Source organism: Bemisia tabaci, chromosome 1 (genome assembly GCF_918797505.1).
Source record: "Bemisia tabaci chromosome 1, PGI_BMITA_v3".
NCBI lineage: Eukaryota > Metazoa > Arthropoda > Insecta > Hemiptera > Aleyrodidae > Bemisia > Bemisia tabaci.
This window is the reverse complement of record NC_092793.1, coordinates 90,829,711-90,847,941: the sequence shown is the minus strand read 5'-3', so window position 1 is coordinate 90,847,941 and position 18,231 is coordinate 90,829,711. Positions and strand designations below refer to the sequence as shown.

Sequence of the window (18,231 nt, the reverse complement as noted above, 5' to 3'; positions counted from 1 at the left end):
TGAAGCGTTGCGCATTTAGGCATTCCTAGCGTCATGCCAATATCATCACTGACCACTTCAATCAACTTGAAGAGTTGATCCAACTGGTTTCTCTCGGATGCATAGATCTTAACATCACTGAAGTAGGCAAGGTGGTTGATAAGATGGAGTACTTGTCTGTTCCAAAGTGAAGAGATCTACTTCTCTTTAGAAGAGTAATCTACCTTTCTTTAATGCAATTTGAGAGGGAATTGAGGCCCAAACAAAACCACAATGTACTGAGACTGTCACCTTGAAAAATACCACGCAGGATGTGGATGACTTCAGTCTCCAATTTACTCGCTGATCCTTGAATGATGATTTTTGTGCGCCAAGATGCCATAATGCTCCTCAGGAACTGAACAATGACAGGATGGACCCAGTAGATATTCAAAACGTGGATTAGCCGGCTATGCAGCATTGAATCAAAAGCTTTTTGGTATTCGAAGTAACCCACATGTAAGTTTCAATGTTCCCTCTCAGCCTGCTTGAGCGCAAGAGGATCAATTATTAACAGCTCTTTGCATCCGAAGGTTCCTTTTCAACATCCTTTCTGCTCTTCACACAAAATTTTCCATTTGGCTACATACCCCTCAATTTATTGGGTTACAATGGATGTGATAACTGTTTAGAGGGTGGAGAGACATGTGAACGGTCTGCTCTCAGATGGGTCCTGGGAATCGCCTCCTTTGTGTTTTGCAAACATCACTTCCTCTGTTAGTTATAAAGGCATTTTATCAGATTTATCCTGGATACTCTTGGCAAGCTGTTCTTGTGCACTTTTTAGCTTCTTCAGCCAGAAATTGTAACCTTCGTCTGGTCCGGGTGCCTTTCAGTTATGAGTATGGAATGTTGCTCGCTGTACATCTTCCTTCATGATTTTCACCTCATCTTTATCTGTAATGTGGGCATAACACACTGTTTCCTCCTCAATCCAAGGAGCTATGATTGATGCTCCGCAGCCCGTGACAAGATATGCAATAATAAAACAAATTACACAGCAGGTAACAAGGTTTCAAGTAAATATCACCAAAACGTTTCGGCTGAAAACTCAGCCTTCCTCGGTTAGATAAAACAGTAAAAAAATGTAAAAATGTAAAAACGTAGTAAGTACTTGGCCGTGCCTTACAAAGCGAAAACAATGTTCTTATCACAACATTGATAGATAACAACATTGTTCTCGCTTTGAAAGGTACAGCCAAGTACTACGTTTTAGGATTTTTACATTTTTTTACTGTTTTATCTTACCAAGGAAGGCTGAGTTTTCAGCCGAGACGTTCTGATGATATTTATTTGTAAATTAGCCTTGTTACCGGCTGTGTAATTAGTTTTATTATTGAATATGATGAGCTGTACTGTTATGCTCCATGGCTTCTGACCAGATGGATTGCTAGAATTGCGTTACATCATCTTTTGATAGTAATTTCTCGAGGGCATTTCTCACATCTACTTTTCCTGTCCTCCGATAAAAGGCTCTCTCACTCCACTGAAACAGAATGTTATCTAAATGGCGCTGGTATGATTTTTTGAACCCTCTGAGTCGGGCAGCTTGGACTTTTAACTTCTGCCTCAGTGTATCAAAATTGCTTGTAAGGTTTCCCGTTTTCTTCATTCATCAATGCATGGGTTCTTTGCTCTTAGCTTCTTAGAAGCATTCCCTTTGATAGACTGGGTGCCTCTCCCGATTTCCTGCCTGGCCTTTTTTCTTTCAATCCTAAGTTACCATCTTGGTGCGCTCAGTTTGTTTTCCCAACATTCCCAAGACTCATTGGGGTAAAATAAAGAATTACAAAATCATTTACTTATTATTACAGCATTACTCATAATTTTATTATTTTTGAGATTATTATTATTACTCTCCTTTTGGAAATTTTAAGCCAATAATCTACCATATTTGCACTCATCATTCTCTATAATATAAAATCGTAAAGGTAACATACACACAAAACGTCTGAAGAGGGCTTTGAAGGGTTGGACTGCAAAGCGGTCAGAGGAGGTCATCCCCTAGTTCTTCAATAAATATTACAGTGGAAACCCTATGGGGGAAAGTGGAACCACACTTTATATTTCACAACTTACACTTTATTCTCTGACTCAGCTGCTCTAACAAGGGCTGGACCAGGTTTTCCCGGTTTTAGAACCACACACCGACTAACCTCGTACGAGCGGCTTCCGCGAGCTTTCATGCCAACGCCCGAAGCTTTCGTGCCCAACTCCGACTTCCGAATCGCCGGGTGCCGGAAGCTCCGCGCGTGGACATAAACAATCGCGTCTCAAAAACTCGCATCTAACACGCCTGACCCTGTCACTGGCATGGAAAACCGCGATATCTCACGACTTGCCATATCCCCAAACCAGCTTCCTCCAAGTGAATCGGTAAGGACCTCGCAGGTCTTTAACCGATACCACTGCAATATAATTAGCATGCGTGCTTGTCTGGAGATAGATTTAAAGTAAAAAAATAAAAAATTTAGAGATTCTTTAGCTGATTGAAAAGGCACAAACCTTGGACTTCATATCTCCTTTGAAGAGCAGGAACTCCGCAATTTCATTAGCCATAGAGTTGGTGAGCCCAACATTTATGTCGACAGGTACTGTTTTGAGGAGGTGCGGAGTCTCTTCAGCAACAGTTTCAATATCCATTCCTCCTTCAGGAGATGCTATGATTACAGGTCCATTATGGTTTCTGTTAGAAAAGAATAAGTAACATTAAATGTTAGTTACATCTAAATAGAGGCTGCTTCACATAAATAAGACAGTTGACTTTTCAAGGAAAAGCTCTTCATAACTGTTTAAAGTGAGATGCAATCTCTACAAAAATTTCACCACTAAGAAAGGACTACGTGCAAAACGGGCCATTTGAAGCTCGGGGAGGATACCTTTGAGACTTGCCCTATTCATTCACCTAACAAAGCCCCATCTTTCCTCAAAGTTTCAAGCCCCCCAAAAATTTTGGGGAGACGCGGCGGGGGGTCAAAGTTAAAAACCGGCAAAATTTTCGCGAATTTATTACTCGAAAACCAAGAAGTTTTGGAAAACGCGGTTTAAACGAGCGTATTCAGCGTGACGAGAGCTTTCAGAAAATGTATAACATCACAGGGTTTTGTCAACTTCAGCTCGAGTTATCGCCTCCGAAGCGCCGGAACACTCAAAAAAGACCCCTTATTTTTTCACGTTTGGGCCGATTTAAAAAAAAGCCATTTTTTTATTTTGATGAAAAACTGAAATGTTGTTCCTGACTCTCTGTAGCCCCTCTAGCTCTTTACCGCATGCTGGGGAAATGTTTAGGTCGCGAGTTATAAGAGCGGAATGGAGCGAAGGTCGGGAAAATCGGCTATTTTAAACTGCGGGCGCGGCGTTGATCGGAGGGAAAACGTCCCCTCCCACTTCAGGTCGGCGAATCACACTCCTCTGCCGACCTCGCATTGTTGCCACATGTCTCCTGATCCGTCGCCGCGCGCAGTTTAAAATAGCCGATTTTCCCGACCTTCGCTCCATTCCGCTCTTATAACTCGCGACCTAAACATTTCCCCAGCATGCGGTAAAGAGCTAGAGGGGCTACAGAGAGTCAGGAACAACATTTCAGTTTTTCATCAAAATAAAAAAATGGCTTTTTTTTAAATCGGCCCAAACGTGAAAAAATAAGGGGTCTTTTTTGAGTGTTCCGGCGCTTCGGAGGCGATAACTCGAGCTGAAGTTGACAAAACCCTGTGATGTTATACATTTTCTGAAAGCTCTCGTCACGCTGAATACGCTCGTTTAAACCGCGTTTTCCAAAACTTCTTGGTTTTCGAGTAATAAATTCGCGAAAATTTTGCCGGTTTTTAACTTTGACCCCCCGCCGCGTCTCCCCAAAATTTTTGGGGGGCTTGAAACTTTGAGGAAAGATGGGGCTTTGTTAGGTGAATGAAAAGGGCAAGTCTCAAAGGTATCCTCCCCGAGCCCCAAATGGCCCGTTTTGCACGTAGTCCTTTTCCAAGCTTGCTGTTTATGGTGGTACTTATTCTTGGACTTTTCGAAAATCAAATGTCTGATCCCCTATGAATATGTCTTTTCGTGTGAAATGAAATAAAAACCTGAAAAATATTTCAGCCCAATCTGATCATCCCAAGTGGTGCCGCAGCGGCCGATAAGGCCGATGAGCAGGAACTTCAAAATTTGGAAAATTGCGGTTTTTCCGTCATACAGCGAATTTTTTTCCCTCCTTTAAATGTTTCTACCGCTTTGAAGTTATTTAACGTAACACACTTTTTCACGTACCTTCCGAAAAAAAAAAAAAAACACTATTTACCTCATAACTTTTAGAATGCCCTTTGGTCCCTTCAAAGTGGCCACATCGTGCGATTTCGCTCGTTTTTCGTAACATTCTTTCAGCACAAAGTGCCTATTTTCTACCTTCAAAATGTTGCTATGGCTTTGACATTTTCTAAAGTAACACATTTTTGAAAGTACAAAACGAAGAAAATATCACAATTTACAGCATAACTTTTAAGATTCCCCCTTAATTATTTAAAGTGGTCACAGGACGTGATTTCGCCAAATTTTTGTGACCAACATTCTCCCGTAATTAAATTCTTTTACGATTTAAAAGCAAAAACTCTTCAGATTCTTGAAATTGAGTCTCTACCAAGTCATTAAAGCCAAAAAGAAAAAAATTCTGTCCAGCTCCTGGAATATAAAGTCGCTTGAAGGTATTTCAGGGCTAAAATAGGCAAATTGCCGGTATTAGATTACTTTATATCATTATAAAGAAATTTCCTCGATAATGCCTAAGTTCCTGGAATATCATTATTTTGAATACTCGTACGATTTTAGGCATATGGTAAATTGAAGGCTTCAAAGGAAAGATATCCATAAGGGCCTTTTTTGCCCCCCCCCCCCCCCCAGAACCTGGAAATTTATGGGGGTTTCCCAAGTTGACTCAACGCAGTTTACAGAAATAATCATAATTTGGTCCATAGGCCACTGGATACAAGTTAAACAGTTGCCTGAACATACGTCTGCAGGAGTGCAGGTGCATTTTAGCGAAAAATGCCTGTACTTCTATCGCTCTGAGGCTTTTTTGACACCGAGCACATCGTCTAACTTAAACGATCTCTTGATATGTTATCAAGGAGACTTTAGGGCACATTTTAACCCTAGTTTGGTTTTAGTTACATGATATGCTCATAGTTGACTAAGTTGACTACTTTTCAAGGTTAAATACATTCTTCGAAGTGAAGCAAAGACTCATTTAAAGGGGACTTTCATTACAAAACAAGTTTTGACACTACTTTAAGATGGCATGGACAAAAGAAAAACTCTAAGCTGAAAAATAGACTTGAACGGTTTTGGCACGCCAGGACACAATTAATTTCAATGCATGATTTGTTGCAAAACATGCATGAGAAAAATTTTTGGGACTTTATTATCAAGACAGCTGTTTATCAAAACTTGTTGTAGATCTTCCACGTTAAACCATTTGCATTTTTTTCAATAAATGCGTGTCATAGTCTCGGGCAAAGATTGAAGGGTAAATGTATTGGGGATACCTTCTTTACTTTCAAGACCATTTCACGGACTTAAGTTGAACCTCAAAAAGCTAAGAACTTGCTAAAGATAACTAGAGCAGGGTGCAGTGCTTGACGTTATTGCAAAATCTGATGATCTACACCCCACCCAACAACATCATGATCCTCATTTAGATTGGTAAAAGTCGCAGGAATTTGATTTTGATGGCTTTTTAGTCATTTTAAGTGAAGATTTGCGATAAGACACCCATTGGAAGAAATGTATAAGACTGTTATTTTACTTTTGGTTGAATTGAAATAAAATTCAAAGAATTACACAGCACAACAAATTTCCGGTTTTGGTTTGTCCTTCGAACCAAACGAATTTTTTTCGATTCTTAAGCTTAATTTTTTGGTCGTAAAATTAACGTTTTCTTCAAAAATTAGCTTAAAAACGGCGCATTTTTGCTGACTTTAGGAGATACTTTGCTTCATATCTCCAGCCACGATTATCTGAGAAAAAAACTATTATGCTCATTGAAAAAAGCGTAAAATTTACTTCTAAAAAACTTATGTCAATAAATCCTAAACTTGATTTAATCCTGTGAAACCGCAGTTTCTTAGCTCCGCCCTTAAATTGTGATTATGTCACACATCTCCTTCAAAATCAAGAAAAAAAGAAGAAAAAAACCTGAGAACGTGGTTCGAACTGTGTGACAAGGTGGTAAAATAGTGCTGGGCCCTCTCTCTTTGGAGGGGGGAGGGAAAGCCAAAAAGTTCAAAAATTTAAAATCAGAACCAACCATTTTGAACTCTAATGAGAATCAGTACAGAACTGATGGGGGCAGAGTGTTCAGCTCAGGCAGTTTGCATTGGAATATTAATTTGAGGTCACGTCGAAAGATCTATAATTTTGGGTATTTTCATACCTCATTAGTGGCTCAAAGTCACTCGTTTGTGAACCCAACGGAAAATTTTGCAAAATCCAAGACGGCATCAAAGCATAAGTTCAAAGTACAAGTTTTGTACTGCAAGACGGAAAGTTTGATACTGGTACTCATAAGAGCTCAAAATTTTTCATTCTCATTGAAAACTTTTGAATTTTTTGGCTTTTGATCTCACTGACGAGTGTGATCTTTACTGATGAGGTATAAAAAGACCCAAAATTATAGATCTCTCAGCGTGACCTCAACTTAAATTCCAATGCAAACTGCCTGAGCTGAACACACTCCCCCATCAGTTTTGTACTGATCCTCGTTACAGCTCAAAATTGTTGGTTCCGATTTGAAATTTTTGAACTTTTTGGCTTTGCCCCCCCCCCCAATAGTGTGGGCCCAGCACTAGTTTACCAACTTGATACACAGTTTGAGCCACGTTTTTAGGTTTTTTTCTTCTTTTTTTCTTGATTTGAAAGGATATGTTTGACATAATCACAATGGGCCTGTTGCAAACTTTTCCTAGAGCAAAAATAAGAGTTGTCGTTTATAAATAATGTCTCAAAAATTACGATGAGCGCATCGGCAAAGTCTGAAATGCACTCATAACTTCCCAATCTGCATGAGAAATTTGCGGTTTTTTGAGCTTCCCGCTTCAAAAACGATACTACGGCACAGGTGAAGATTTTGTTAGAGGAGTCGCTCGATCGTCGGCAATATTCACCATGGCCGACGCGTGCGCAGTTCCGCGCGTAATTCGAAGAGAGTTCAAGGTCAATCAAGGCGGGCGAGGAAAATATGAACGTAAACACGCCAATTGTTATGTGGTCTAGGCATAGAGTACATAGAGTCGTAATGTAACTGGGAGAGCTGGCGCCATGTTCTGCTCGACGAATTCCGAGCCCGGTGTGCGCCGAGTTCGGGTCGCTTTTTCGATACATTTTCGATCCAAAATGGCGGTGTGGAGTACATGGTAATCCCTATCTCCTTTGTTGTTGTTGTTGTTGTTGTTGTTGTTGTTGTTGTCATCGGATGGCCGGGTACCCGTGTATCGCAAACAATCGATTATGTATCGAAAAAGTGACCCGGCGTCACACAGGAGTCTCGGAATTCGGGACATGGAAAATGCTTAAAAGTGGCGCCAGCTCTCCCAGTTACATTACGACTCTGTGTACTCTATGGGTCTAGGCCTTGTCTCCACGGCGCAACTGTTGAAGGAACGGAACTGTCTCACAAATGTTTCACTTATAAGGCCTTGTCTCCACGGCGCAACTGTTGAGGGAAGTTGGCGCAACTGTTGAAGGAAGGAAGTGTCTCAAAAATGTTTCACTTATAACAGAAACTTTCAAGGTCAGAAACCTGGAACCTCAACAGTTGTTTACCTTCGTATTTTGAATTGATAACCGCTGGTTACACGTGAAGCGGGAGTTTATTACGGGTGTTTTATTTCGGAGCGGTTAATATTTAGAAATATTTATATACATTTCAGTATCAACTTTACATTTTCGTATGTAGCATATCACTACAGCAGAAAAATAAAATTTTATCGAATATATTTTCTTTTATTCCATATCTGTGTTATGTTATTGTTTTTTGTTTTATACCTGGTCGAAATAACGCAAATTATTCACCTCCCGTTCATAATTATCAGTTCAGTTACCTCAATTGACATCGTTTAACCTAAAAAAATTAACGTTGTTCAAATATTCCCGCCTAAAAGTTCCAGGAACACATGACTGTGCGTCGAGACAGGGAACTTCGATTAGTGCAACAAACTCGTAACAGTTGCGCCAACTTCCCTCAACAGTTGCGCCGTGGAGACAAGGCCTAACAGAAACTTTCAAGGTCAGAAGCCTCGAACGTGGAAAAGTTGTTTACCTTTTTCGTCTGATTTAACCTCAAATAAACGATTGAGTGAGTGCTTATCCCACGATTTAGCTTTAATTTTGCCATTATTCAACATTTTTTACAATCATAATTTTACTATAATTGTTGCTTAAGCACTTTTACGTGATTCCTTCAGTTATATGTGGCTTATTTATCCTTACTTAGCTAAACGTAGGACGTTATTTTCTAGTGAAGGTGTTTAGTGTCAGATGGAATCCAGGCTTATTACTGCTTTTTCAGAAAATTCTTGCAACTCTAATCAACATTTTATGACTACAGAAGCAAAGCAAACAAAGAGCTTTACAGGCTACAATTGAGTAATAGCCTTACCTACCAGTTCATCATCTGCGGAGAACTTTTTTACTGTATCCACACGATTTGCCTAAGATTTCAAGATAAGGCACCCTGCTTCCCTTTAAGTAGTGCACCGAATATTTTCATTTCAATCTACCGATTAAATCTAGAATCTGATCCAATCAGAGCTGTGTAGCTCTTGAATTTGTGTGTTATCCATGTATCTATTTCCTGGTTGTCCTACTGGAAGTGTGAGACCAGCCACAACCGTGACCTGCTGACTTATTTCTTTGATCCAATCTCTTGTAAATGATGACTCAAATTCTGAGGCCATCATTTATTGAAACTAGTTCAAAGTTATTGCTCCAAAGTATCGTCACGCTTCTCATACTGAGGTAGAAGGAAGGAGATTTTTTGGTGAGTGCTCTGTTATCCAAGATTTGCAATTTGAGATAAGAATACGGTTTTTATTGAGGCGTGTAACAATTTTTGGTCGTTGAAGCACTTGTCATAATTGAGCCTTGGCGTTAGAGATGCATCAACTGTGGAAAGTGGCTCTGCCTGTGCAAAAATATCTTGTGACAGCAGTGAATGTTAATAAATGCGCTTTACAGGTAGACTGAAAGCTCTTTATTCCAATCTACCCGAATAATTAAATTCAAAAGCATCTTTGAATTGAGTTCATATCGAATCTCAATGGGAGAATAATATACAGTGTAAGCGAAAGAATATCAATGGTAAGGTTGGGTTTGTGTCTTAGGTTAGTGAAATGCAATGGCAGGTTCTGAAATCTTGTTTGTCAGTTGCTCTTTACATGAGTCACCTTTGAAAATCAAGTTTAAGAAAAAAAAACACATAGGTAGGCAAACAGTAGTCGGTAGCTTGCCTATTTTCTTCCTGTCTTGCTCATGGACTCGGAGAGCAGTCGGAAAGAGGGGTGAGAAACAGGATTTCAGCGCGTGTCTCTGGGAATGTGGAAATTTAAAATTTGTGAAGCGTCATCAGTTTGTTAAGATTGTCACCGTCCGTTGCCTCAAGAGGATTTAGACGCTTCTGCTTCAGCGATACATTGTTGACCTATCAATATCCGCTTATTTTGATCATATTTTGAAGGAGCGATTCCCATAAGTATTCCCGATTAGTTATTTGTTTCACTACAATAATGGCAGACATACAATCTTTACGACACCATGGAGTGAAGGTGCGGTGCTTTACTGGATTAGCACTCCTACACTTTCAATGCTTATATCTACCTATTGTAAGATCATTAGAAGCTCAATAAACAATATGATGAATTTCTGCGCCTGCCACAATTATTTTTAACATCACTAAAATTACCTATGGCAACTTTTCTGAACTCAGAATATAAGCTCGAGCATGATTTGAAGGGTTGTTGAGATTACTTAGGTATTCATTCAATTTTTAAATATGAACGTAAAATGATTAAAAATCCACTGTCATTTTTCTAAATAATAACCGCTCCGAAAAAAAAGCACCCGTAATACACTCCCGCTTCACGTGTAACCAGCGTTTATCAATTCAAAACATCGAAGGTAAACAACTGTTGAGGTTCCAGATTTCTGACCTTGAAAGTTTCACTTATGAGTGAAACATTTTTGAGACACTTCCTTCCTTCAACAGTTGCGCCAATTTCCCTCAACAGTTGCGCCGTCGAAACAAGGCCTAATCCTGTTCAGGTGTTATCTCGTCCCATCACACAGGTTTTGGCGGATTGGTTCGGCCATGATGAGTATTGCCGACGATGGAACGACTATTCTAACAAAATTTTCACCTGTGCCGTAGTATCGTTTTTGAAGCGGGAAGCTCAAAAAACCGCAACTTTCTTACGCCGATTGTGAAGTGCATTTCAGACTTTGCCGATGCGCTCATCGTGATTTTAGAAGCATTATCTGTAAGAAACACTTCTTAGTTTTGCTCTGGCGAAAGTTTACAACAGGCCCATTTAAGGACAGAGCTAATAAACTGTTGTTTCACAGGATTAAATTAAGTTTAGGAACCATTGACATAAGTTTTCTAGCAGTAAATTTTACTCTCTTTTCAAAGAGCATAATAGTTTTTTTCTCAGATAATCGTGGCTGGAGATATGAAGCAAACTTTCTCCTAAAATCAGCAAAAATTCGCCTTTTAGCTAATTTTTGAAGAAAATATTGATTTTACGACCAAAACATTAAACTAGAAAACACGGGGGGCTGGGGTGATTTCGGTAGGAACTTCTATGTTCTTTCTGCTGGTTTTTCTTGTTTTTTTGGTGGGATGAACCGTTGAGGAGATATTTGCAAAAATCTAATCGTGGGTTTTCTCAATTTTGAAAAATTCAAAATGGTGGCGTCCTGAGCACCAGACAATTTTCCTGAAGTTAATATGGGCATTTTCAGACTTCTTTAGCACCTTGGAATCGAAAAAAATTCGTTTGGTTCGGAGGACAGAACCCATGTTGAGCGGTGTTATTAGTCTCATAACAGCTTATACTGGACAAATAGCAGCAAAAAGTTGATTTTTTTTGGTAAGGGGGAGGGGCGTTTATACTACAAAGTGAGATTAACCAAGAGCTGCATACCCTTAATTACTATTTCCTTAGTAGTGAGAATACAGGGTGGGGGGGGGGGGGGTAATGCGCCAGACTTCAGGGATTTGTTGGGTCATGGAAAATGAAAACAATGGATCGTAAGGCCCTTTAAAATTCATCACAAGCAATTTATACTGCCAAAAATGAAAAGGACAGCAAAAATACAAACGATACAGCCCTGCAGTGGATGACTAAAGGTCGAAAACATTTAAAAGATCTACCTTACACATAAGAAAAGGCCGCGAAAGGTGACACCCCAGACAATTTTCACATAATGGGAATCCAGATACAACTATGCTTTTAGTGTATTTTCCGAAGGAAATACACTGTTGCGTTTTCCCCAGATGTCAGACCCTGGACCAAAGACCATGTAATGAGCATCGATCATGGGTCGTAGATTACGAATACCTATGCATGCCGTTTGAATATATATCCGACTCATCGTGGTTTTTCCGATTTTTGCTGGGTTATATTTCCCTCATTTTAAAAAATTTCCGGGTGAAACTTTTTGCGATGTAAAGTAGAGGAACAGGACTACAATTCTGCGAAAAAAACGGAGATCGAAGTATTACATTTCGAATGGTGGGGGCGAGAAGTGGGGGGAGGTTCAGTTTTGTGGGCGCGATAACTCGCGCAACTAAAAGCTTTCCCCCCGAAATTTTTACAAAAGGAAGATCTTACTTGGTTCTAGGCTGGTATTGAATTTGAGCGAAATCGGTCGAGCCGTCTAAAAATGGCGAGCTTTGAAAGTTTTAGGCGGAGGGTGTGCGGCAAAAGAGGAAGGAAGCCGCACAGTGGGTCAGGACCTGAAAATTGGTGGACAAGACGGCAATGTTATCGCACAGTGGGCGACGAACTGAAAGTTGGTGGACAAGACGGCAATGTTGTAGCACAGTGGGTCGGTCACGAGCTGAAAATTGGTGGACAAGACGGCAATTTTGTCGCACAGTGGGTCACGAACTGAAAATTGGTGGACAAGACGGCAATGTTGTCGCACAGTGGGTCACGAACGGAAAATTGGTGGACAAGACGGCAATGTTGTCGCACAGTGGGTCACGAACTGATAATTGGTGGACAAGACGGCAATGTTGTCGTACAATGGGTCACGAACTGATAATTGGTGGACACGATGGCTATATTGTCGCACAGTGGGTTACAGACTGATAATTGGTGGACACGATGGCTATATTGTCGCACAGTGGGTTGCAGACTGATAATTGGTGGACAAGACGGCAATGTTGTCGCACAGTGGGTTATGGAGATTCATCCATCGTCATTCAAGCTTGCCACAGCGTTTGTTGACATTTTTTCATATCAGACATTACATGAGGATTGTTGTTGCAATCTGGCAACATGAAGTCCTTCTTCGAATAATCAATGCCTCTAACAGTGTAAACGTAAATCCAATCTCCAAAGATTGATAACTCTCCGCCCCCGCCCCTCCCATCGGAAAATACACTCTTCCTGCGGTGAACGCGCGGGTCACTTAAAAGGCAGAACAACTGAGGCCGGACACCCAAACTAAAAAACGCGTCCTTGGGGGGGGGGGGGGCGCGGAACGCCGGTTTTTCAATATGTTGTATAGATGAGTAAGATCTGTTATGTGCGTCAATATGAAAGCTGTGCCCCATTTTCTTATACATGGCGTGGCGCATTATCCAATATTTCCGATATTTGGCTCATCGGTACGATATTTCTCGAAAATTTGGCAACAGAAGGAAAAGTTTTGCGAGAATTTTTAATTTTTTTTTACGTTTTTTCCCTCAACGCACATAGTTTTCAGTTTAAAATAAGTTTTACAGTAGAATTGTGGGTAAAATTGAAAAAAAAACCTAAATACGAGCCAAAAATGGCAACCATGGACCGCGAAGCCCCTAAAAATTCATCGGGGGCCTTTTCAAAGGCCAGAAACGGAAAGTACGCAAAAAAATACATAGAAATGACCTCGTAAAGCTTAAGGGAGGGAGTGTGCAGACGACTCCCGGCGGCGAGCGGCGCCTGGATTCCAGGCGGCGCGCGCGGAGTGTAAACTGAGATTGCTCATATCTCTGCTACCAATCGTTTCCCTGGAAGTTATAATACATCAAAAGAAATGGAAAAGTAAGAAAAATTATAAGAACAGCGTTTTGTTCGAATCGAGAGTCCGGCATTTGACGATGTACTAGGGTTGAAAAAAAATTGACCCTTCTGAAAGTGTGAAAAATGGCATCATTGCAATCTTAAATTACCTAAACGATCAAATTAAATACATATTTCGAAAGAACGCAATTTTTGGAGAATTTTGGCGCAGACCGCACCTCAATATCTCTTTCCGTTCAAGAGATATGGAACTTAACAGTTTTCAACTCGGCATCGCCGCTACGCGGAAAGAAATTCATTTCAGACCATGACATTTTGGGGAAAGGCGTTTCCTATAATGAAGAATGACATACTGAAAATTGGTCAAAATCCATGGGGGGAGGGGGATTTTTGTCGATTTTGCATAAACCCCTTTTCTCTGAAAGTGCTTCTTTTGGATGCTATAGTCCTTCAAAGTTAAGGATTTTTCCCAAAATTTACCCTTAACTCAGGGGCCAAACGTCAAATGCCAGTGAAAATTGACTTCCAGTGGTAACTTTTAGCGTTCTTTTTATTTTTTTAGATTTCAAATGCCTACTATTTTGCGGGAGGACGGTAGACAACATCATTCAAAATGGCTGTATCTTTTGAGTTGATGAAAATTCCGACTGCACCACATGAAAGCCTGCAAAATTTTAATAACATTAAGTAAGCGGTACGTTTTTCCAAAAACTCATGAAGAAGCTCTTATGTACTTTCAGGGTAAAAAATTATCGTCCTCCGAAAGCTCCTGAAAGTTAAGAAACCAATCACCCTTGCTGCTAACTACAAATGATTACCTCGGTTCTGCAAACGATCAGCGTATTGCACCTGGCCTGCTCAGAGCCCTGTTGAGACGCCAATGGACTATTTTGTCTGGGGTTGTTTTAAGAAACAATAAATTTAAGTGGAGCAAGTCCCGGATCTCACAAAAAGATCATGACAGCATTTCAAGTAATCACGCCACAACAATGTCGAGCCGCTACCAGCCAAATAATTATGAGCACTGATTGCATTCAAGCAGAAGGGTGGCATTTTTGAAATAAGGCCTGACTCAGACCGTTTTGGTTTTTTCCCCATTCGATGGGTTTTGTTCTTCAGTTTGAAAACGTGTCGTAAATATTTTTCATAAAGTCGTTAATTCTTTGATGCTTGCAAATAGTTTCCATATTAATCAATCAATTTTCTTCCTCACTAGTAAAGTTGTTACTAATTTTGATTGATAAAATTTTAATTGATTCGAGCACTTAAATTGAAAAAAAAAAATTAATAAATTGCCTAGCACTGTTTTCCTTAAAAATGCAAAAATTAACAATTGTACTGCTTAATTTTTTGTAACATACAAGGGGGATTAAAAGTGCCCGAAGAGGTAGGCAATCCTAGTGCATGTGCAAGGCTGATTGGTTGCCCACCTTACAGGCACTTTCGGAGGATGATCTTTTTTTTAACCTATAATTAAGAGCTTTTCCATCAGTTTTTTTTCAAACACACCTCTTACCTTATGCAATTGAATTTTCGCAGGCTTTCACGTAGTGCAGTTAAAAAATTTTATCGGCTCAAAGATACAGCCATTTTTGATATACAGATGTTGCCTACCGTCTTTCTACAAAATCGAAGGCATTTAAAACCCCAAAAATTAAAAGTACGCTAAAAGTTACCCCTTGACCTCAAATTACATTAACATTCGACGTTTGGCGCCGGAATTATGAGCAAAAATCAGGGAAAAATCCTCAACTTTGATTGATTAGAGCGTCGAAAAAAAGCATTCTCAGAATTTTTTTTTAGAAAAAGTCTTATTTTTATCCAAAAAAATCGATTCCTGTAGTTTGGCATATTAACTCTGGGACACCTGGTATACACTGGGTCTTTTTTTTTTTTTTAAAAAAAAGGGAAGTATACTAAATCTTGCTAGCTCTTGTTTTTACCCCATTTCTGAAACTCATATTTTTCAGCCCTAGAAATCAGGGCAATAAGGGCATATCTCCAGCTTGGTTGGCCCTTTTGAGTGAGTTGAGTATAATGGGCAAATTCTCTCTTCAAAAAAAATTAACACCAACTAAGTAGAGTGCCAAATTTCAGCTTAAAATCATTAAATCTGAAAAAAGTATGAGGCTTCTTCAAAGGCAAGACATTCTCGTTTTTGGAGTGTGTAGAGAGCATACATACAAAAGGCACTATAACTTTAAGAATTTCTTTCTCAAGAAGTATTGGACATATGAAGCTAAAAATTTAGATTTTATCTTACGTTGACTTATGGATTAAGAAAAAAAAATATGGAGTTCCGATTTGAGTGGTTACATGGTTTGTTGAGTTGGCATGGGATGACCCTGTAGTTTCTTTTAATCATGTACGTTTTTCATCAGAACAAACCCAATCTAAATCCGGGGAAATGAAGGAAGATTTTAAAAATACTAAGAAGAAGGTTGGCAGATTTTTCTCTGGCACTAGTCAATGTTGACAAAGGAGAGGCGGGGAGAGATCCTGCAAGGGTGCAATGGGAACAATCGTGTGAACTGGTTCCAGGACTAACAAGCTCTTGCCGAAAGTAGACGACACTGCATTTTCTGTGCACCCAGAAATTACCCTCATTTTCCTCGTTCCAATCTAATTGTGCAAATCTGCCACTTGGCAAGGCAAGACTTACAGCTATACACTACATGTTTTTTCTTCAAAATTTCATGAAAAAAACAAATCATGAAATGGGAAGTCTTGAAATCGGACCAGATGTTTGTTAATTTCTCATATAGAGGTTGATTTCTTGACTATCTGCTCAGCGAATCGTTTTCTAGGTAAGATTTTAAAGAGAAGACATGTGACTTTTTTTCTAGTTCAGACCTTATCTTGTGGTTTATTGTAGATTTACACATTTTCACTGCACAAAAAAGTGATCTATGATTGGACCTATTTATGCTATGAAGGAATAATGTCCAAATAAATAAAATCGTAGAGAACTAGAGGTATCGTCAGCTAAGTTGGAATTTTTTCTGGAATCTGATAACTATCTAGGATTGACCGCGGCCTGACTGCAAGTGTAGTCAGTCCTCAACCGCTATTTTGGACCACATTGCAGTTCTTTGGACAGCGTAAATGTTATGGAAATGGAATCTAAACAAGTGCCAACTTAGCTGAAAACACCTCTAATAGCACACACACCCATGCAGATACTTTCCTTGGATTTAACTGGTTCTCACATACCTACTTCCTTTTGTCATAAATACACCCAATGGGTCAGTTGCATACAAGAGATACAACCATTTAAATTGACTTCTTACAAGTAAAATTGCACGAAAATCACATTGGACACATAACAAAAATCTGAAATCCATTTCTTGAGTGTGAAATCTGCGTAGTTTTTTAAGTGCTTATTCACATTTATCGCGTTTGCGGGCAGTTCTTCTAAGTGACCGGCGGTCAGTTTCACTCTGAGAGACTTGAGAAAACCTCGCCTAAATAAACAAAGAATCTGACAAGCTATTTGAAACTTTCCTTCATAAAGAATTCAAGTGATTTAAAGCTTCTTATTCGAGCATAAAAAAGAAAAGAAGGAAACCAACACTTGAGAACCAATGAAATCATACAGCAGAAAAAGAGAGAAATTGTTTGTTTGATCAGGTTTGGTTGTCTTGCTCCTCTGTCTGTGTGAACCTGGCTACCGGCAGTTTACTCATTAAAGAATAGCTTTCATACTTTTGATGTGCCCCCAGGATTTTGTTGTGATTTCACCCATATAGAGTGTATTTACTAAGCTGTATCTCTTGCATACAATAGATCCATTTCGATTTACAAGAGGACGAGTGAAAACAGAGATTGGGGGGGTAAACCTTGGAAGTTTTCCTTTACATGCATCTACGGACAACACGTTCATTCCAAAGTTACCGAGGGTGGCTTGTCTATAAGCTCACAATCAGTGCACAATTCTTGGCTTCTTCTCTTACTCAAAACTCAGTTCAAAATGGTACACGAGACATTTTTGAAAGAGGAAATAGAAACCCACTTCCATTTGCTTTAAGCAATCATCATTGTAAAAAGATCCATTAACAACAGTTGGATTATATTTTAAAAATTCTATAATTGAAAAAAAATTACCTGTCCAGTAAGATACAAAAGTAAGTTTCTCGGACAATACTAACAGATTCTGCAACCATAACTTTACTGACGAGGACACCTGATTGTGAAGTTTGTTTGGTGATCAAACGATGACCAAGCATATTGTTGATGATTTCAGGAACAGTATTAACACTGGAAAACGATATTAGTAGGATCATCAATTTTTAAATTTTTAGTGCACATACAGATAATTGTGAATGCTAAAAGAAGGCTCTAGAGCAAAGGAAACTGACTTTCAAAACATTTTGTTTCATACATAGTCTGTATAAAATAGAAGAAAGGAGGATTTGAAGTTTCATAGCGGATAACGGTTAATCTGAGTATCTACGAAAGTGGTCCCTACCAGATCTGAAAATGCCGAAAATTTAAAAGCTTCTTTCCACTCTTTTGAGATCTCACCCACTCAACCACACTTTGTCCGGTCAAGATATGATTTATGAAAACAAGTTTTAGGCTTAATCAGATTAAGATGCATTTGTGGTGATCAGGGAAATACTCTCAGGAGTTTTCGTAGCATTTCAGGCCAGAGCAAGAGGTTTTTTTTTAAAAGTATTTATTAAGTTCTTTGCATATTTAACAGACATATTGAAACAGGGTACAAAAGGATGTCATAACATAGTTTAAAAAATCGAAACTCAATAGGGCCCCAGGACCGCCTGATGGCATTACTTCAGGGGAAGTTGGCTGTGTATCATAAACTTTTGTACATACATTAATACGTTCGTGTCTAATTTCTAGAATTTCCTTAATGTATCTGTACAAGATGGTCCAATTTAGCCTATTTGTGATCATTCATTACTTTATTGACATACTATTA

General features: G+C 39.3%; 1 protein-coding gene across 3 annotated transcripts in view; it reads right to left on the bottom strand.

Annotated features, from left to right (window-relative positions):
• The window catches only part of ScsbetaG (Succinyl-coenzyme A synthetase beta subunit, GDP-forming), a 42,825-nt gene that overhangs the window by 10,121 nt on the left and 14,473 nt on the right, over positions 1-18,231 (bottom strand). For all 3 annotated transcript variants that reach the window (XM_072306474.1, XM_072306475.1, XM_072306476.1), the window contains 2 exons: positions 17,394-17,546; positions 2,524-2,704 (listed from right to left, as the gene is read on the bottom strand). In XM_072306474.1, coding sequence (XP_072162575.1) covers positions 2,524-2,704; positions 17,394-17,546 — 334 coding nt within the window. The remainder of the gene's footprint in view (positions 1-2,523; positions 2,705-17,393; positions 17,547-18,231) is intronic.